The sequence below is a fragment of the Netta rufina genome, assembly GCF_964035555.1.
Source record: "Netta rufina genome assembly, chromosome: 4".
NCBI classification, from domain to species: domain Eukaryota; kingdom Metazoa; phylum Chordata; class Aves; order Anseriformes; family Anatidae; genus Netta; species Netta rufina.
The window spans coordinates 18,136,035-18,157,992 of NC_140127.1; the positions used below are offsets into that span (position 1 = coordinate 18,136,035).

The window sequence follows — 21,958 nt, forward strand, 5'->3', positions numbered from 1 at the left end:
AGTGTTAGAATTTGTTGGCAACACGAGTGTATTTAAGTCATGGATGATAAGGCAGCTGTGCTGAGTAGCTGTATTGAGTACAGGTGGCAAGGCTTTGGTAGATGGGGGCTGCACAGATAGTCCATGTGAGAATGAGCAAAGGTGTGTCTCTGTGCCTGGCACAGTTACAGGCCCACTGCAGGACAGCTGAGCTGATCAGCAAAGCTTGGGACACCTCTTGGAAAACTTATCTAAGAAAACAAAAAGCATCGGGGGAAAGAAAGTGTCGTTCCCATGAACACCAAGGTCAGAAAATAAGGGAGAGGAGGTGTTCCCAGGCACCAGAGCAGATACTCCTCTGCAGCCCATGGACGTTTTGGAAGAAGTCACAGTGGAGCAGGTAATTCCCTGGAGTCCCTGCAGAGGATTACATCAGAACAGATATCCACACTGCAACCCATGAAGGATCCCATGCTGGTGGATGGAGCTGATGGATATTGCCTGGACACTGCAGCTGTGGAGAGCCCACGCTAGAGCAGGCTCTTTTGTCAGGAACTGCAGCCCACACAGAGTACGCACACTGGAGCAGAGGAAAAGTTTGAGGAGGAAGGAGCTGCTGAGACAGTGTTGTAGACTGACTGCAACCCCCATTTCTCCCGTGCTGCTTGGGGAAAGGGGAAGTGGAAGAGTTGGGAATGATGTAGTGAAGTTGAGTCTGGGGAAAAAAGGGGTAAGATGGAGAGAAAGGTGTTTCAGTTTGTCTTTGTTTCTCACAACCCAACTCAGCATTAAAGTAAAATATTTTTTTCTATGTTGAGTGTGTTTTGACAATAACTTGTAGGTGATCTCCCTGCCTCTATCTCAATCCATGTGCTTTTCCTTTTTATTTTCTCCCTACATTCTGTTGAAGAGGGAAGTGAAGGGAGCACTTGGGTTTTTGTCTGGCAACAAGACCAGGTCAACCCTCCACAGTAGCATTAAAAACCACTTTGAATCAAGGCTTGAAATGAGAGATACTTTTGGCTCTTTAAATGTGCTGCTGTAGATACACAATCCAGGAGAAAGGGTAAAAAGCTGTGGCCAAGCGTCCTGCGTCTGTAAAGTTAGTTCCATGTGAATGTCTCAAACTTTTGTTTTATTGTTAATTTTAAATGTGCTTTCTTTTTGTTTGAATGCAGTATATCACAGCTGACCAATATGAATGAGCAAGAGGAAGTGTTACTGGAACAGTTTGTGAATCTGCCGCAACTGAAGCAAGTCATTACTGATAAAGATGAGCTAGTGAAAAGCATTGAAGAGCTGGCAAGTAAGAAGTCAAGATAACTGGCTTCTATGGCTGTGTTCTGAGAACTGGATCCTTTAAAATAATAATAATTAATAATAGTGACTTTATTTTACAGAAAAAAACTTGTTGCTGGAGCCTAGTCTAGAAGCAAAAAGACAGACAGTGCTGGATAAAGTAAGTGAATAGTATGGTCTTTTTCAGAACTAGTTGAAATGTTTTGTTTTTTTCAGGGAGAAACCATTCTTTTTCTTCCTTTCAGTATGAGCAACTCACACAGATGAAAGCAGCCTTTGAAAAAAAGATGCAAAGACAACATGAACTTAGTGAGGTATAATCTCTATATCATATCCTTTAAGAATACTTTACTAAAGTGAAGTTTTATTTATATCTCTACTCATAAAGAATATTCTGGTTAAATTCCAATTTTACATGAAATAGTAAGATTCACATTCAGGATGAAATAGCAACCATATTGAGAGCAAAACAGTGCAATGGCACTGCTATTTTTCTTACAGTATAGTAGAAGCAAATTTGGAAGAAGGCATATGATGAACTTGTAGTGCTGTTTTTAAGTACAATACTGGGGCAAGGAGTTCTAAAAATAAAGTCATTTTTAAAGAAGGCTTGTTCAATTAATAGTACCCATTTAATGTCATGAACTTGTAAACCTGTACCTGGTAACAATGACTAAAACCATTGCTGTGGAACTTTAAATATCGTGTTTCACTTGGTATGCTTACTTTGGGCAACATTACATAGGCTGTCAAACTCACTTCTCACACTGAATCCCTTCTAGATTAATAAGCTACGCTGTTCCTTGGAGGTGAAGCTTCATTTGGTCGTTTAGGCTTTAATCATAGGATCGTTCTAGATATCATAGACACTGTAGACAGCATACTCACTTCTCACACTGAATCCCTGCTAGATTAATAAGGCTTTTGTGTAATAGTAATGCTCTGTTCACATATCCCATATTTATATAGTCATTTTTCTTGTTCTTGGAAATGTGGATTTTGATGGATGATTTAATATTAAGTTTTTGTTTTCTTAGAGTTGCAGTCCGAGTGCTCTGCAAGCCAGACTTAAAGTAGCCGCTCATGAAGCTGAAGAGGAATCTGACACTATTGCAGAAGACTTCTTGGAAGGCAAAACAGAAATAGATGACTTTCTTAGTAGTTTCATGGAAAAGAGAACGGTATATAAAATACAAGTAATTGTAAACAGAGAGATATGCAGCACATAGTGATTAAATTTAAAAGGCAGAGTTTGAGCAGTCCTGTGATTTAGAACAGTGCTTTAGCAAGCTCCAACAAAACAAAAATGTTGCTATGTGTCTTCAGTCCATTTAAAATGCAGTCTGCATTCTGAATGCACATATATTTGAGGCAGGAATAAAAAGATCTCTTCCATTCGACCCTTACCATGCTGTTGCAGGTATTTTTGTACCACTTTCTTCTGTATCCTCTATAGATCCAGGAAACATAGCCACATAGGCTATTTTAAATTTGGTAGGTTAATATAGCATGTTGTGTTATATTAAACATCCCTAACACTCAGTTTATTAAACTTCTTATACTAATTAATCTGTTGATGGTTATCAGCAAATAAGCAGCAGGTTCAAAACTAACTGTTCTTGCACATGCTGTGGCAAGCACAACTTACTGTGTAGTGTACCTTTCTTTAAAGTTGCCTGCTAAAGGCATTTCGTTAAAAGAGGAAACCTTTCACATTGTGGATGGAGTGATGTTATCAATACACAAAATTGTTCAGCCTGAAGTTTGGAGGGAACGTTCGTGGGTCTTTCCCTTCTTAAAGAGCCTGAGAAATAGCTAAATCATTGAAGAGAAAATACAGTATGTGTTGTACAAATTCCTTTCAGAATTCACTCTTCCTATGTCTTATTTTCTAGCTCTGCCACTGTAGACGAGCCAAAGAAGAAAAACTTCAACAGGCAATAGCAATGCACAGCCAATTTCACGCTCCGCTATAGGTAAACTGCTGTTTTAATATTTGTGGTGAACTTCTTTTAATCTACCACATTGTTACACACACTTCTGAATTGCTAACAGCAAATGGATTTGTTGCAATGTTTGGTGTTCTAATAATGCTTTGTTTGGGAATCAAGTATGTGCTCCACCTATTGTTCATTAACTCCTCCAGAAATGGTTTTAAATGCAAAATCTAATTATGGAAATTTGTCTTTACAGGCTTCCTGCAAACTACACCTGCCAACAGAAGAGTGAAAAACCCAATAAAGCACACTTTTTAATAACTATTATTTGCGAATAAGCATTTCATCTTATGTGGTTGTATTTATAGAAGAGATTGTATACGGAGTTGGGACTGTTTTTGTACAAATTAGAATGTCTCTTTATATTCTCATTGTACTCAAGAATCCTTCTATTGCAATCTTTGCACTAATTTCTTGTATTTATTGTTGATAGTTCTTATTATATTTAAGTTCCTGCTGCTATACCCCATTCTTCAAAGATTAAATATCTGAACATGTAATTTTGACTAGCTTTTTACATTTTTATAAAAACATAATTCATATCTTTTGTATTTTGAAATTTAAACAGGTTTGGCTGTGGAAGTTTGAGATAAATGGTGATAGGGCTTTGGAAACTGAAGAAGTTCATATTTGAGATTGTCAGTAAATTCACAAGCTGTCTTTTCTTGAAGCCAAAATGTTTAAGAATAATTTTTTTACTTTTAGGTAATAACACAAAACTAATTATAGCCTGTACTGTGTTTTGGATAAGTAGATTCAGATTAAGCAGAGGATGTGTTGGAACAAAATACGTTGGAATCAAAATGGAATAAATGAGCTCTGTGTAGATTTATGTTGCTCAATAGCACCAATGCACTTGACGTCAGGAGTGGCTTGGTACCTGGCACTGTAATTAAACGCAACTTTCATCTAAAAATTTCATTTTGATATTTGTTTTTACTTACGGGAAAATAAAAATCAGGTTATCTTCTAGCTTGTGTGTTAGGCACGAATATGCTCATCGTGTGAGGAACTCAAAAAGCACTTTACAAAAAACTAATGCTGAAGTTCTTTGTGAAGTAACAGTTACTCTCTATGTTAAAGGAACAATGAAACTGATTTGGCTAGGGATGTACTGTGTTTTATGTTAAGGTCAGTGATAAAATTTGGAACTGAGCCTGCCCTTAATTCTGCCCTTTAACCACTCAATCTTGACTCAGGTGAGGATCTTTTGTAGGATGGGGCATGTTGGGTGAGAGTGGATAGGACCAAATGCAGTATTGTAGTAGGAGAAAAATACAACCCCTAAGTACATACATGTATATCATCTCTTGGTCTTGAAAAAAGACAAATTATTTTTCTTAATCTCTCAGTGAATTAGGTTTTCGTGGGGATAGTCAAAGTTCCAGAAGAACAGAAGTAACTACAGTTCTGGAAGAGGAATAAGGTAAAGAACTGATTAAGTAATCTGTCAGAAAACAGTTTGGAGATAACCTTCTTAGCCCAGAAGTTACTCTCTTACCTGGGTAGGGCCAGAAAACATCACAGAATCGAGTCTGAAACTAAAGCAGGTCAGTCCAGGAGAGAACTTCTTTATATCACTCATCTTCAGCTAGTGCTAAACACTGGCAGAATGGAATAAGGTATTTCTTTATTCACTTTTCTCCAATTTTAAACTTGAAGTTATGTTTAAAAAAAAAAAAAAAAAAAAAGTAAGCGCAAGAAGTCTGTACCGCAGCCTAGTGAATCTCCAAATGGAGCTTTAATCTCAGCCCTCTTGTACTTCATAGTTTTGTTGCCTGTTTGCTGCTGCTGTTCAGGGCAAGTATAGTATTTGCTGATGTTTGAGTTTTTGTATTTTGAAAAGCCAGGCCAAATATTGAGATTGGATGTCCCCAGGTAAATACAATTATCGTCCAAATCAAAAAAGATACTTAGGTGCCTGAAAAAATAAGTAGTTTATAAATGCCACCAATTAAGCAATAATGTACAGAATATTTAAAAAAAAAAAAAAAAGAAAACACACCAAAAACATTTCCACTGAGTGTGCATAATACTGCTTTTTTATTGATAGAGCACTTCTGCTAGCTTGCTAACTAAAGCCCTACTTTAAAATGAGATTGAAATATTTTCTAAGAGGTTTTGGAAACAGGTCTCTGAGTAGTGTGATTTCTGCATCTCTAGAGAAGTTAGACTTAAGTCATCAGTGTTACCTTCTTGGCAGACCCCATCTACTTCTGTGTTGAGTGTACAAGTTGCTTTGAATCCTTCTGAGTATCTAGCTAAGGAAGCTTAAAGACTGGTCATGCAATTCTGTAGTGGTCTGTCATTTTTTTTATTTTTCCCCTATTCCTTGTAAGAAGAGAAAGGGATAGATGAAGAAACATCTGGAGCTCTTCCTCAGTTGGACTATTTTCCTTACACATTTTATGTTGCTATGAAATGACAGGCTTCTGTCTTCATTTGCCACCTCCTGTTCAATGTCCTGTGGTATACTATGGTGTTCTTCTGCTGTGACTGAACTCTCCAGTCAGGTCACTTTCAGATGATTTGCTTCCAAAACTAGAACAAGTTCACAGCGTTTCAGCTTTTCCTCTTTGCTTAGTCCTGTTTTCCAAGAGATCAAACTTACAAACATAGGTCTTTGTAGCGTCCTGATGGTATGTTAGTCTTCCATACAAGTTCTTAGTACAGTGTTTCTTTTTCAGGGGTATCAATGTTGAAAGACCTCTCTCATCTCCCTTCTTATTTTCTCTCTCATATCTGTTCCTATTTCTAAGGAGATTTTCCTCTTATTTTTTTAGTGGTTACAAACCCATCCAAAGGAGCACACAACTCCCTGAATCCAGTAACAGTGTACTTGGCTAACTACAGGTGTCCTGTAAAATATGCAGGAATGGCTTCCTTATGACCCTTAAAAGATAAAGCAACCTGCTGTTGTTTTTCCTACTGTTGTTGCTTTGTTATTTTAAGTCCAACGATATTTGTGCCAATGCAAACTTTTCTATATATGTAACCTTCATACTGTCACCAGAAGACATGGTAGAACAGTGATAAATACTCTGACAGAATTAGCTGGCTTCTAGCTTGCTAGTTGTTAACTGTTAAGGATATTCTTTATTATATTTTACAGAAATGTGTAGTTGTAAATCCAGCTTTAAACAATTCCCTATGAAGTGTAAGAGGATGGAAGCTGCTGTGAGATGCATATCCTAAAAGTCTTTTGAAATGTGTCAAGTGAACTTTTAAGCAGCCTGAAGTAGTAGGCTGCTTATTGCTTACTGGTTTCTGAAGGGCCTTGCATTGTGTAAAGCTCATATTGAGGTGTTACACCAAATGGAAAAGTGAAATGAGTAAGAAATACAAAAGTAAGGAGGCAATTTGTCATTGGTATTGTGGTAGTTTGGGGAGGGTTCAAGGGCACATTCTGTATTGTAACTGCTAATTGAGTCTGATTTTGCATACTTACTTACCTCATCTCATTGCAAAACGGTGGTTTTTAAGCTGAATTTAGGCCTCCTGTTCTTCCCTGAGTCAAGAGACTACTTAAATCCAGACGTGAATTCTCCATATAGCAATTGTAACTGTTGGTATTGCAGACCAGAGAAACTTTAAAACGTCTGAAATCAAGTAGGTTTCACTTTAACTGCTGTTAATGGTACGTTCTGCTGGGGGTTATCAAAGAAAGTTTTCTTAAATTTCACAGTATATTTGACATGCTAACTTTTCAGAAAGACAGATTGTCAGATACATACAGCTATGCTAACTACCAGTACAAACAAAAGACTAGAAAGTTAGATCTAAGTAATATCTAATCTACGGTATTTGCTCTATTTACTCTCTATGTACTCCTGCCACTTTGGACTTTGACCAGATACAGAAGTTAGAAATCTTTTAGTCTTGTTTCTGTCTAAGTTCTTACTACTCCCTCTGAAGACTAGGAATAATCTCTCTTAGAGACATCCAGGTAAAGCTGAATTAAAACACTGGCAAGAGAGTTAAAGTCAGTTATTACAGCCTTATTGTGTACATTATTCTGAATAATAAATACTGTAGTGTGTTAAACATACGAATAAAGGCTTTGGGATTTTTAACAAAACTGGTAATTGTCTTAAATTATGGATAGAGTTGTTGAGTGGATACAGAATTGTGTTGGAAACTGGTGTACAGTAAGCTACTCAAAGACAAACTTTCATTCTTTGTACATAGTGATTTGAGTTTTTCCAGCTTAACCCTTTCAACAGCAGTCATTACTAGAGCCATCTTCACTGAAATGGGTTTTGGAAACCCACACTGCAGCTCTGGCTACTGCTTTTGTAAATGCTGTAGTTTGGTCAGACAGCTACAGAAATGAACTTTACTGTCGTTCTTTGTAGCTTATTGATATGTACATCACCAATAATAAGGGAATACTTTAACAAAGTAAGAAAATGACCACATTAATCATCGGAAACAATAAATTATTCTGAATAAGCTTGACAACCAGTAGACTTTTAAAAACAGGTCCTTGACTGAATTCAGTTATTGATTCTAGTGAACCAGTAAAGTTTCATTAGCTTATTTTACAGAACAATCTATATTAGAAGACCACTAAATTTTAAGATGTAAAATAGTTTGATTTTCTGTCTCCTTGTGTTTTACTGGCAATTTAAATCATGTAAATAAGGTTGAATGCTTATTTTAATATTCCTTCCCATCTCCCCATTCTCTGGCAATGTTTCTGGTGTCTGAATTCCCCCTTTCCTGTGCTCCTGGGCCTAGAACTTTGGCAGGTATTTCATTAGTCTTAATACTGTATAAATTGACCTACTTTCAACTTACTTTCTGTTCCACATGTTCCTCCTTTCACAAAGAAATTGTCAGAAACTTACCTGTCACTGTTTTTCAGTCACTGTAGTGTTTACCTATCTCTGCACTATAGCATGGAACAGTGACCAGCCAATGCGAAAGCTGTGCTTGAGCTTCAGCTGGAAAATCATCCCATTGCCTTGGCTAAGATAGTGATAAACTTGAGGATTCTGTGTGCAGATCAGGGCAATGTCCTTAATTAAGCATCAAGTTAGCTTGTGATAAAATCCTTACCTTCATTGCACACATTACCTCTTTGTTATTGCTGGATTTTAATTGTTACTGATTTCTGTCATCAAACACTTTTTTATGCTACGCGAACTTGTGTTCTGACTTGCCCCCTATCTTCAAAGTACGTGGTTCCCCTCCCAGTCATTTTACAGAGAACTTTACTCCCTGACTCCATCTTTCTGTTATTTTTTCTTCCTTGCTTGCAATGATACTGTTAAATCTCAGCTGTCCCCTCCAACTTATTTCATCTTATTTCTTGACTTTTCAGAATCCAATTTACTACCTTTGTCTATGTTGTGTATAGAGCTACCACTAAAAGCAGTTGATGAATACATTTTGTCTGTTCTTCAGCTGGAGATCACGTGTAGAAAAAACTTCCACTGTTTGATCTCATTACCCTAAGTGTCCTCTAGATACACATTTTCATACTAAAGAACAGCCTGAACTGTTCTGCGGCTAAAGTTACACTGCAGAAACCTCTAATACTCTTCTAATCCCTTCTTCCCAGCAGTTTGTTATGCTCATGTGTGTCCTATTTCAAATTACAGTGGACTCATGCCAGAGTTGCAAAGATTTGCAGCAGAGGGAAGATCCCTACAAGGCTCCAAGAAATTAAGGTAGTTCATAGTGTGGTTTGCTCATCCTTTTTGTTTTGCATAGAAGAAATACAGGGATGTAACAGACTCTTGTATAAGGAACTCAAGTCAACTGACGGCAGCTGTTTTCAGCGGTAGATTTCTCCACAGTTTAAAGTAACGAACCCAAGTATGAAACTAGGAAAGATAAAATAATCCCTTGACCTCAGTGACAAAATGCGTCTTGATTAACTGAAGAAGTGCATTACAAGAACTGGGAAAACAAACCTTTGTTTCATTCAGCATTATGAAATAACATAACAGTATGTGACCTTAAGTATTTATTTGGAATTGTTTCTCAGCAGGCTAATAATGTCACAAATACATACATTACAACGATGAAAACAATAGTAAGTAATGCAGAATTTGAAGGACGCAGACACATCAGAGAGGGCTGCTAAGCAAAGACTTCATTTAAAATGTTATTATGTTAGCTAAGAACTTGCATTAGCTCCATGAAGACAGTGCTTTGAGTATGCCTAGTATGCCTATATTCCTGTTCTGCATTTGTTTCTAAACCTGTTTAATAAGGTGCAATACCACAATACAGTTTTACATTTTAAAGATGTACAATGGTATTGCCCGGTCTCAAACTCATTTTTAGGAAGATAGCTGTATATTTTGTTTCATTGCTGACTTTACAGTATATTTCTTTACTTAGAGAAAACCCATTCAAAATCTCCTCTAATACCATAAATTTTACAGGGTATGTTCAAAATACGAAACATTTTTAAAAGTACAATTAAAATCAGGATTTTCATTCATTAAAAAGCCATAAAGATTAAAAACCAGAAGGCTGGATCCTCAGCAGAAGGTAAGTTATCATAGCCCTATTTTTACTTGAGTGACAGGGATTTATCAAACTGAGAATCTGGCCTTTCCAGTATAACAATAAGATCTATCTTGTTAAGAATTAAGTTTTTTCTTCAAAGACAACAGCTCTCTTAAGAGGATATTAATCAGGATAGTTATCATTCTGAAGTTTACCTACTCAATAACAAATTCTTGGAACAAAATGAAGAGCCATTCTGCAAAAGCAGACTGAGAATAAAATCTAAAGCTTCTAAATTGAGGTATACTTATATAATTTAATTCTGCCTGTAAATCTGTACTTGAAGGAGTAGTAGGAAGTGCCGTCAAAGTAAACTTACATCACTACCATGTTTTGTTTTACTAGAACTCAATGCTACATCATTATCTCCAAGGAGTTAAAAGCAGACATGAATTATATATTTAACTAATTTGCTTTAATTGGGGCATGGGGGAAGAGGAGGAGGCTTCATCTGGAAGCCTTTTACTGAGTTTCAAAACATCGCAAATTTTAAACATTTTTCAGTGGTTCATTTCCATATCTATAATTACGAAAGCTATTGCTTCTACTGATAAAAAATGAAAATTATTAAAACGTACTTAAGACTGAATTTTCTATTGTGTTGTTCTATTCCATATTTAATACTAGAAAATGATTCTTTGAATCAGTCTTAAATTAGCATTGCTATGCTCAGGTTGGCAAATGCTACAAGGGAAATTTTGTGTGCAGATAAAAAAAAAAAGCAACTTTTAGTTTAGTCTGAACAATAAAATTTGGAAGAAATATAATACTTCCTTTATGGGCATAACCATCTGCTAATTCTGGATTTCGAGCAACACTTGTAGATGACTTTTATAAGTGATTTTGGACTATGCACATACCTCACTCCCACTGAAATAAGACTGACAAGTAGGAGTCAACATAGGCTGAAGAGTCTGGATTTTTATTATGTGTAAAACTTTACCTCTATATCTTACATAGGCATTTTTGAACAAGAGTAAACTGTAAATAACGTTTGAGAACGAAAGACAGAGGCTGTAGTATGCAGCCTAACATCTTTCATTTTAAAGGGATGTTTTACCACAAAGATTGTGTTAAGTATTGTTATAGTCCTTGAAGTTTCATTCACAGAAGCTACTGAACTTTCAACACTGGTTGAGAGTTGAGTACAAATGGGATGCATTCACGTGTTTCTTACTAAGGAATCCTTCTGTAGTATCAAAGCTGCATTTGTTCCCTAAGCAAGCATATTCATTTGTTAGGTTTACAGTGCCTTAAAGAATTCTAGTAGAAGAATATGCAAAATAAATAATTGTTGGAATTCAAAAAGTAATACCTCTCATGGAAAAAACAAAGGATGCTCACAATACATCTGAAGGCAACAAAAGCTATAAAAATAAGTTCTGACTGCTTCACCAGTAGCCTAGCACTAAGTGGATCTTCAACTTTGTCCATATATGTAAGAGTACTTTGGAATTTCATGTCTTTGGAGAATAACTTATTTTGTACAACAAATATGGAAATGTACAAAGTAAGGAATAATTATGTGCAGCATTGATAAAGTGAAAACAAACACCACATTGGCTTAAATTAAATATTCATAACAGCAGAGATTACCTTTCATTAGCATCATGTCTAAAAACTAATCATGGCTTGTTCTGCTTAATCTTTACTTACACAATTGCACAGTTCCCTTTCTTTGGATTATTTCTTTAGGCCACAGACCATTCCCATTCTTCATCTGGTGAAAATGCATCATTCCAGACCATGAAGGACTTGGCTTCCTCTAGCTCCTTTCCAGCTGAGAAGCTGTTTCAGACTGCCAGACATACAGCTTCATCTGAATCCTTACCACTGTCCTCGCTAGGCAAGCAGCCACCCCCACTGGGGGACCTGCAGCTTAAGTCCTCCACACCCGACTCCTGATCACTGTTGGCTGAGAGGTCAGGATCAGAGCTTTTCAGGTTGTCCTGTGTCAAAATCAAGGCTGAATCTTCATCCCCTTGTGAAGGGCTCCGGGACGGGAATGATTTCAGATCGCTGCCGTACTCCTGGGGAGTATTGGCTAAGCTGTTGGTGGAAGCAGAAAGCCCTAATTGTTTGCTTCGGTCTTGCTGCTTACTCTGGATTTTATTACCATTTAATTGCATTTTCTGAAGATTGGCCAGTCTCTGAAATCAAGAAAACAGTATATATTACATACACCCATTTAGCACCCAGTGGTCCCTTTAAGTATCTTTGCCTTTTGAAAAATAAATAATTTAGAGCACAACCCAAGGGGCACCCTTTAAACTTTTTTTCTGTTTATGGAGTATCAGATGTGCACAAGTCTGTCACAAACTGATGCTGAACTGAATTACAGAAGGATATAAGTTTTCTTTCAGGAATAGTATGGATGCACCATCACAGATGAAATTCTCACCTTAAACAGAGATGTCTACCTTTGTGCCTCAGAATGTCAAAAGCAAAGCAATTCCCATGATTTATGTGAGAACAAGGACCATGGCTGGACATCCTTATGCCAGAAGGGGATGTATTGTGTAGGGGATTCTGTCACATATTGGGTTTCATTTGCCATCAGCTTGAGTCTGGGACATTCCAATCGAGTGTTTATTACCTCTCCTAAGACTTCCAGCTCTTCTTCCAGCTGCTGAGTCTCTTCCTTCACTGCCATCAGATAATCAGTAACTGACTGTCGAGGATGCAGCCCCTTTTCAAAGCGATTGTACATACCACTCCAGAACCTGGAATTGAGAGGAAGGTCAGCAATTTTCTCATTTGGCAAGACGGTATCAGAAGACTTAAATATGTGCATTTTTTCAGCCTTTTTTAGATCCATCACACGCTCCATACACTCGTGCATACACGCTCCATACATTCATTAGCTGTTTGGTAAGATTTATATTCATTTAAGTTGGAAAAGATCTCTAAGATCACCATGTCCAACTGTTAACCTAGCACCACCAAGTCTACCACTAAACCTTGTCCCTAAGCACCATAGCAGTGGTTCATTACGGTTCATTTACATTGGGTCTGTCCTGAAGATGCAAATCTGTGGGCATGCGCAGCTTGAACCACTTCTCATACACAACAGAAAGAAATGGATGGATTTGTCTTGGATCAAATGGCTCTGGGTGGTTCACTGATTAGGGTTTTCAGCAATTCAGGACGTTAACTGTTAGAAGTGATATAGCTTATCAAAAGAACAGGAATCCCCTAAGACTAATTCAAACTTTTGCTACAGTATTTTCTTGTTCTACACTGTCTGTGCTGTAGAGCAAAGGTACCTACCTAACCGTAGCAATGGTTACAGACAATTTTTCATAATCCTACTTGTTAACCATTGTTTAGCTTCCCACAAAGCCAATTTTGGAATTCCATATGCTTATTTTTGTCTGGGGTAGGGGAGTGATGGGCAGCTAATTAGCAATTTGCTATTTTTTTCCCTGTGAAGAAGGCTGAAAAACAAAGGGTAAAAAAGAGTATACTGTCTTGATCTCTTAAAATTTAAACTAAAATTTTAAATGACATGATTTTTTTTTTCTCTAAAATAATTATGGCATTTCAGTTGCTGCATAAATATATGCTTATACCTCTCAAGTAAACAGAATGCTTAAGAAAACAAGCAAGCTGGGAAAGAAAGAACAATAATTAAATAGCTGGAGGTGTACTCAAGTGCTTTCCAGTACTGGGGACTTACATGTTGTTCTAATGGAGAAACCTCTGCTAGTGATACCAAGTTGCTGTACACTGAATTGCAATTGATTTAAAATAGCAATCCATGGCAAAAAGAAAGGCAAACACCGGCCTACGGAAATTGCATGAAGCATACACGCTGGCTAGTTACCTTTCTGCTCTATGGAATTACCTGACAAACTCGTAGCTAAACAGTTGAGTTGATTTTTCATCTTCAGGAGAAAAAGATTCCAACTGTAAGTAAGTCTGTAGCTTACTCTAGCATTCTTCTTTCCTGTTTTCCACACAACACATGGCCAGAACCTGACTTTGAGTATGTAAGTAGCTCACCAGACAGGTTAAGTAACTGAGAGACTTGCCCTCAGATGCACCTGTCCAGCCAAGCAGCTATTATTCCTACCCCAATACTATACTGTATACTATTTGTCACATTCCCACTTAAGTTTACGGTCTGATAGCTTGGAAATCTTTACACTCCCAAGTAATTCAATTAAAATCAGCTGGATTACTTTTCTAATGGAGTATTGGTATTTCTTTTACAAATCCCACTATGCCAAAGAATATGATTAATGGCTATTTTTAAGCTCTTTTAATGTGGATATGCCCTGGAACAGTAGACGTGAGAAAATTCAGTTTCTGTCATCTAGGATACTTACTAACTTTTTAGCAGGTGCTTTTAGTTGCAATTAGAAAGCAAATTAGTTGATTTTACTTAAGTCACAGTTTTCATGTATTTCTAATCAAGTTCTCCTTAAGGTTGTTAAAATTAATGGCGCAATTAATTACTCAAGTCAGAATGTCAATACCAACAATTCTAAACTCATTAGGTTTAGTTCAATTTTGGAAAAAAAAAAAAAAAAGGTAGAATTCATCATGTATACTTTAAGGTATAACAACAATAACAGATAAAGTCTGCATTTTGTTTTACTGAACACTCAGTTTAGCAATTAAACCGTATCAAATCATCATTCTAAAATCTTGAATGGAAGAAGTTTAAGGAAATTTAAATTTATAAAACATTGATGAGAACAGAACTGAAAGCCATTTCTCAGTGGAAGAAGTGAGTAACCATGAAACTAGGACACACTGCTGTCAATATAGCTCTAATCTTTTCAGATTCTTTTCTAAGCTTCTTTTCAGACTAATACTCTGCTGTGGACTGCTGCAGAGGTGTTGGCTGACTGTGAGCATGCAAGGAATGAACTCATTGCATCTGAACCTGAATTCACTCTCTGTAAGTTCTCTTATGGAGCGATAAATACATAAATACAGAGGCATTATGTTCTTTTACGTACTAACACATCCAATGCTTCTCAGCAGCAAGTGATATTACCTACTTGTACAAGAAGTTGCATGGAGCCATCTGTGGGTACAGGGTCCTTTGGGTTTGGCTGTGGTTTGATCGGTACAGAGGATTCAAGTAATCTGCACGATTTTTCCACAAGTGAGCCCACAGTGAATATGTTCGTTCTTGGATTCTGAAAAAATAGAGTCAAATGTATAAACATCTCAAGCACAACTCAGGTATCAATAAAGCTTGGGTAAGACATTCCAGTGCTCTACTTTTTTACAGTCAGCTTTATACTTCCTTAGCAGAATAAGATGTATCCCTTTGTTGGTCATTAACAGCAAAATTCCATCTGTTCCCCATAAAGCCAGAGCAGCTGGAGAGAGAATGTAGAGAGCTGGGTTCATTTTAGGTTTCCTCTGTAGAAGTCCTAGAACAGTCCTAGAACCTTCCCCTGCAGTATGCATATAAGGGTGATGAACAGCTTGGTGCTTTCTTTCCTGCCCCACTGCTCTGCAACCCCTTTGTGGCCTTGGTGAAACTCGAGGCATTCGTAACCCATGCTTGTTATGCAAGTATGCATGCTTGTTATCAGTACACAGACAGAAGCCTGACACGTATATGAACGTTGCCTGGCTGCAGAAGCTGAGTAGTCACTTGTTCTCTCTACTCTGAGTTAAATTCAGCCATGGGAGGGCTTATAATTCTGAAAGCTGGCAACAACAGGTACTGTATAAAATAATTGAGATTGTTAAAAAAAAAAAAAAAAAAAACTGCTTTACATGCCAGGATCTTGCTTCTGTGAGGTGAAGTGACTTTCAGCTTCTTTTTAAGACTCCAGTGATGGGTCACTTTTTCTGTGGCTTATGTGGAGTGAGTCACGGCAGGTTCAGTGCTTGGCCAGGTTGTGTGTTCTTGGTCTGAATCACATAATCATACATCTGAATCATATAATGGTGGAGTCTGTGGTCACATGTAAACTGTGATTGACAGTAAGATGCTTTGGGATGGTTTGCCCTAGCAGTATCAGCTAGAATTTATTTGTTAGCATGTGAATTTGGGGGTCTTTGGTCCCAAAGGTTTGAGAGATGGAGAGGATCCCCTCCATAAAATTGGCTCTCAGACCTATTGGCACTTAAAGGATGCCCACACAAGTGAGCTGAGATTTCTCCTGCGGTTATAGCTTGGGCTATGATGAAGGTATATCAGATGCTCTGCATTTGAGCAGTGAAAGGGTCCAAACAGCAGCAGCAAGCAATGACTGCCACGTCCCTCGCAATACTATTGCTGTCATGATCATGATGCATGAGAAAAGCAGGGGGTACCATGAGGTAACCTAGGACCCAGGGCCCTGTACAGCAGATAACAAACATCAGCTCTGCCACAAGTGATAATGTTGGCTCTGTTTGGAACTGAGGACAGGTAGATTAATGCGTAATTGCTTTGGAGCTAAACAGCAGGACAGTTTGGTGACTCTGTCCTCAGGAGGGGTACCAGACTAAAAGGCCATTCGTAAGTATCCCAGAGTACAGGCCTAGAGAGGTGGCTGGGAAGAACATGAGATCTAAAGACAGGTTAGAACACAGAAGAGCAGTGACTCAAACTGATAACTTAATTTTCATTAATATCATCTTTTTTTAAAAAAAAAAAAGCTTGCCTCATATGTTGTTAATGCTGCAATAAGGCTAGGGCCACGTGGCTAAAGGTCTAATGCTCTCAACCATTCTCACTAATCCCTGTCATGCACACAGTGGATTATACTCACAGCAGAGCCACATTGCAGAGGATCAACATTTTTGGTATTAATCTGTGTCACCAGAAGATGACAGCCAGGAATGCTATGCTGCACCTTGTGCCTTGTGGAAGCACATTGACCTGGGCTGGGAAACCCTGGAGTCTTAAACACAGCAACACACCCACAGACCCCAACATAAATATGCTTCTAAAGAAAAGGCTTTCATACTTCAGCTCTCGTCTCTCCTTCTGGCTGTTACACAGGAAATTACCAAACTGGCAAGAATAGATATGGTGCTGTATGTGGATCAGGAATCTCTCATTGAATTCAAAGGCACAAGGAAATTGTTCCATTAGCTGCCAGACACATTCGATGAACTGGTCAATAACAGGGGATATCTCTTTTGGATCTCCATCTAAATTGCCATACCTAAAACAGGACAAGATACATTCAGTTATAACCTGAAATCTGCTAGGAAAACTGAAATGATGACTCCTGAATTAATGAAAACAAAGCCCTCACACTTTCAGCGCACAAACTGTATTCTTTTCTAAAATCTCACTCATTCATGTGTTTTTACTTACAAAAATGATGCAAGGCTCATGGAGTAGAAGGAAAGCAGAATTTATCAAATAGAAACAGAAGAAGCCCCATGTGGGTGTCTTGTTGCTTCACATCTACTAACAACTGGCTGCTACATAGCCACATTTTAATGCTATTAATACACAGTTATGCCACAGTAACAGAAGTCATCATAAGAATGACTGCAGTGACTTCAGCAAGCTATCCTAGACAGTCTGTCAGCGTCAGACCATTGCCAAACCCAGAAGACTGAGCAGGAGAGGAACAGAACAACTTTGGCAGAAAACAGTTTAAAGCTGCCCTCTCTTGGTGACATTTTTAGAAAGTGGGCAATTTTTGCAGCTACTTTATCTGTAAAGTGAACACGAAACTTTCTAACTATAAAACTGTCTGTTGGAACCACTTGCTGTAGGGTACGTTGAAGAACAGGAACCTGAAAATACAGAACACACAGAAATAAAAAATATTTTATAAGTCTACCTAATAGGGAGAAGCATTTTCAATTAATTATTTTGCTTGTCTAGTGTCGTAAAGCTTGGGAAAAATGGAAAGTGCAAATCTATCAACATCTAAAATCAAAGCCTTCACTTCTATGCATCACTTACTTCACTTCTATACATCTTACTTCACTTCTATACATCACTTACTCACTTACAAAGCCTTCACTTACTATGCATCAAAGCAAGCATAACAATATTGTACTGGAAATCAGAGTACAGCCATCGGTGATTACATTTCATTGTATCTATCACCTGATAATACTAGACATCTGACAGCATTATTTTTTCATGTTGTAATTCCTGCTGGAATTTCACAAGTGTTGTGGCGCTTATACTGAAAAGTTGTTTTTTTGTGTGTGTGCGCGCTTTTTTTTTTTTTTTTTTTTAAGAATTTTAAATTTAAAATTAAATTTATATCTGAATCAAGCAATATCATGTAGTTAAGCTCCAATACAAAAATTACACTTTTTACAGAAACTAAATGAAAATAAAGTAAATAGAGAAAATATGGATATTTATCCATGTTTATACATAAACTCTTCAGACATTCTTATTATGTTATAGCCTTTATATTACGGATGCACAAAATAACTTGTCCAGATAGATGACTTTCTTCTTTTCCTTTACCTGATGTTTCTGAACAAATGCTGTTGTTTTAATTGGAACAAAGCATAATAAGAAAAGTGTATTTTAGATATTAGGTAACTTAAAGACATGCCTAAATTAAAGTACTATCCTGGAAGACGTACACTCTCCTGAACAGGGACTTAGGTGGGAAGTCCCTGAAGTCTTTTCACTACTGAAAGATCTGCTGGATTCCAAAGGGGATTTTCAAGCCACATACTGTTTTTTTTTTTTTCTCACATGCATCATAGCAATTGCAAGACCAGCACTCAGTATTCCTCACAGCAATCTTGTAGTGAATATGCAAGAAATGGCAGATACAAAAATATTTCACTTTGATTTTTCCAGGCAGTTAAGTTATATAGAGGGGAAAAATGGATGTGGTGATATCCTGAGGGTGTGTTCTGTTGATATGCTTTGAAAGACAACAAGTAAAGTAAAATTGGAATGGCAGTGGATACTGACTACATAAAATATATAGAGAGAAAAACTTTAGCACAGCCTTACCTGTGGTTAAATTTGTGACCAAAGGAAATCCAATCTTTTTCAATTAAAACCTGAAATGAGAATATTGCATTCAGTGTAGTGGAGCAGAGCCGACCTATTGAAGCAGGCAGAACAAGCAGCATTGGAATCCCAGGTATTTTTTAGAAAAAACAGAGAAGTGATGAGCAAGATATGATGTAAGCAAGCAGTATCAGAATCCCAGAAAAAATTTAGAGCAAGCAGGAAAATGATAAGCATTGAGCACCACTGCCAACTCAGAAGAAAGTAGCATTTTTGATTAGTGCAAGTAGGATGACAGTATTTCAACATAAATTAGGTTGCTTCATCATTTTCTAAACCAGAACCTAACTATGTTTTAAACCTCATCTTAATGTGTGCCCATTAACTTGATAGGCATTTCTAGATGCCTCACTAGTGCTGGTGTGCTTGGTAAAGGATCAGATCTTCCAACATGCTTGCTCATTGCAATCTAGTGTCTGGGGATCACACACTTCTGACACTCATAACTTCACTTATTCCTGAAAATAAACACAAACTCATGCTTGCACCAAAAAGCCCCTTGGGCCGCAAGAAAGTTTCTTGGTTGAGATTATGAAAAAAAAAAAATAGATGGGTACCCAACTGCTCCACACCTTTGATAGCATTTCATAAAGAAATGGGGAGACTTGGACAGACAAAAACCTTTATACTTAAGGAGAAAAAAATATATAGGGAAAGTTGATTTTCCAAAAAAAAAAAAAAAGACACTCAACATTCTCTAAAATGATGCCATAATATTTTCATTGACTATGTGATAGAGAACCTGCTTACCATGAATCCCTTCATAGTTCTGTAATATGGGTCCAACAGAAGGCTTGCTACAGAGCAAACCTGGGCTGTTCTATCCCAGCCATCAGAGCAGTGAACAAGCACACTCACACCTTCCTCAGCCACAGCCTAAGAATACAGAAAAAGTCAGAGATTTCACAAGCAGCAGAAAGGCAATAGTAAGAGAGGAAAAGTGAGACAGCGCACTACGGATGGCATTCATTTGAGAATTGGGAAAACTTTGGGTTTGTTTAGTTTTGTTTTAATTCTGCCACAGATTTCCTGAATGATGTTGAGCATTATTCCTCTCATTTGGAAGGTCTTAATCGCATCACATCCCATGCAATACAGTGTTTGCAGCATCACCTCTTTATGCACCAGTATGGGAGGACGAGGGATCCATTTCAACAGTTTCTTGTGCCAAAGGAGCAGTGAATCCTGTCCCACATGACAAGCAGCTTTCTAACTGCTAAGTTGTTAGCTATTCTGGTTTTGAGTTACTTTCACCTCCTCTTCATGAAGCTGTTCTGAATAAAACAGCTAAGTATGCTTTTGGGCTATGGGCAGACAAAAGAGAGAACGAACCCTTTGACCTTATCCAGAAAGGAAGAGATCTGAATTTCAGCACCTGATTTTTGGAAACACCAGTGAGACACAAACATTGGATCTGGGGACTGGAAGGAGCATACTACAAAATCTCATTTGTAATTTGTGATAAACATCCCTCCCTGTCCTTTAGAAGCACCAAGAGGATTGATACATTAAAAAGCGGTACTTAGCTATTATGGACCTTGCAGATAAATACATTTCCAAAATATACCAGCAAATTCACCTAGAAGACAGCTTCACCGATTCTCAGTTCCAAAAGTCTACTGTGTACAAGAGGATCCAGACCATACAGAGCAATTAAAATATACCAACTGGCCAGAGTGGAAGACTGTCTAAAGCCAGCTCAGCTACTGCTAATGCTCTCACTCACATACCAGCAACAGAACAGCTACATGCAAATATGGCTCTTAATTTCCCTTCCTGATGGCAATGTCAATAATGGTACTGCCTGCCTCCAGTGCCAGGCTAGCATGGCTATTATTACACCATACTGCATTAAAGACATAATTGTAAAGATTTCTGACAAGCCTGTGGTAGTAGTGAACATCCATACCTAATAAGCAAGATTGTACAAATACTTTTAAAGTGAATAACTGAGGAGAGAAGATCCCATTTTAACCATAATCCAGGAGAAACACACAAAGAGGGGATTTGTACAATGCTCTCCGAAGTCTCGTGTTGCATTATTTTTGGAACTTGAGGGTTATTTTAAATTCTAAGGATTTTGGCCTTTGCCATTTCTAAAGAGAACTATGTTTAGAAAAGCAAGAAATAAAATAGGTTAGGAAAGATACTGCTTAGATAAATAAACATTTAGGTTAAATTTGGGCTTAAAAGGAAACAAGGAATAATAATAAATTATCTATGTTTATCTCAAGAGACAAGTAAATTCTACCAAAATAGAACCCATACGGGCAGAAGACCAAAAACTGAGAACTGGGAACTGTGCAAATAAGAACAGGTCAAAATGCAAGCCTGAGTAAGCACGAGGCTGGCAAGCATATGGACAAAGGATATACTTTTTGGACATTAAACATTAGCCACTGGGGAAAAATGGGCAAGAGCTAATGTAAATGACTTGATTTCTATAAGCTAAAGAAGCTAGTAGGGCTAGGAGAAATAACATGGGCATTTATCTTGCAGCTGGCATTCAGGTAAAAAGCTACAACTGCTGAGCAGGAAGAAGCAAAGCAAGAGAAACAGGCAGTTACTTAGGAGGCAGATCCATGAAGTTTATCCATATAGTCATATATAGCAGGTCTTGTAAATAAAAAGGCCTGTAAAAAATTGTAATAGTAATCTTAAAAAGAAGGACTGAACCAGAAAAAGACAGAGCACAAGTAAGGGGGTGATAAAATTACTCTTAGTAGATGAGAAATGTCTGCACTACTTGAGGTGGGATTAGGAGAAATAATTTCTTACCAAAGCCAATGCTTTTTTTCCCTGAAGCAGTTATCAAGTACGTAAGAGGAGAACCTGCTAGGGAATTTGGTTGTCATAATAGACAGGCACTGGACTAGAAGGTTAATTTAGGTGTTTCCTAAATAACTCAGAGTATAGTGCTAACATTCCTATAGTACAACTACCATGTGAAGTAGTAGTCCTAGAACAGAAATTGTCAGCAAAGAAAATATCCTGGAAACAGGGGAGGAGGCAAGGTAAATAGGGAAAGGAGCAACAATAACCACTGCTGGGGCAGTAAAGAAAGGGCATTGAAAGACATGGCATAATGAGATACAGGAAAGTAGAGGCCATAACACATTTGAGATCTTCAGTACAAATTAACACAAACTCTTTTTACCCTATTAGCAAAACGTTATGTCACAGCACC

At 37.6% G+C, this 21,958-nt stretch overlaps 2 protein-coding genes across 3 annotated transcripts in view; one reads left to right on the top strand and one right to left on the bottom strand.

Moving 5' to 3' along the window:
• VPS37A (VPS37A subunit of ESCRT-I) overlaps window positions 1-7,353 on the top strand; it is a 15,637-nt gene extending 8,284 nt beyond the window's left edge. For both annotated transcript variants that reach the window (XM_084285792.1, XM_084285793.1), the window contains exons 7-12: window positions 1,158-1,285; window positions 1,380-1,438; window positions 1,524-1,592; window positions 2,316-2,459; window positions 3,174-3,254; window positions 3,472-7,353. In XM_084285792.1, the coding sequence (XP_084141918.1) occupies window positions 1,158-1,285; window positions 1,380-1,438; window positions 1,524-1,592; window positions 2,316-2,459; window positions 3,174-3,254 (481 nt within the window). In that variant the 3' untranslated portion in view covers window positions 3,472-7,353. The remainder of the gene's footprint in view (window positions 1-1,157; window positions 1,286-1,379; window positions 1,439-1,523; window positions 1,593-2,315; window positions 2,460-3,173; window positions 3,255-3,471) is intronic.
• Window positions 7,354-9,382: 2,029 nt separating this feature from the next.
• MTMR7 (myotubularin related protein 7) overlaps window positions 9,383-21,958 on the bottom strand; it is a gene marked incomplete at its 5' end in the record, with an annotated part of 48,999 nt that continues 36,423 nt past the window's right edge. The window contains 6 exons of the mRNA XM_084286778.1: window positions 9,383-11,950; window positions 12,397-12,523; window positions 14,813-14,953; window positions 16,727-16,927; window positions 18,712-18,761; window positions 19,522-19,647. Of these exons, the coding sequence (XP_084142904.1) occupies window positions 11,594-11,950; window positions 12,397-12,523; window positions 14,813-14,953; window positions 16,727-16,927; window positions 18,712-18,761; window positions 19,522-19,647 (1,002 nt within the window). The 3' untranslated portion in view covers window positions 9,383-11,593. The remainder of the gene's footprint in view (window positions 11,951-12,396; window positions 12,524-14,812; window positions 14,954-16,726; window positions 16,928-18,711; window positions 18,762-19,521; window positions 19,648-21,958) is intronic.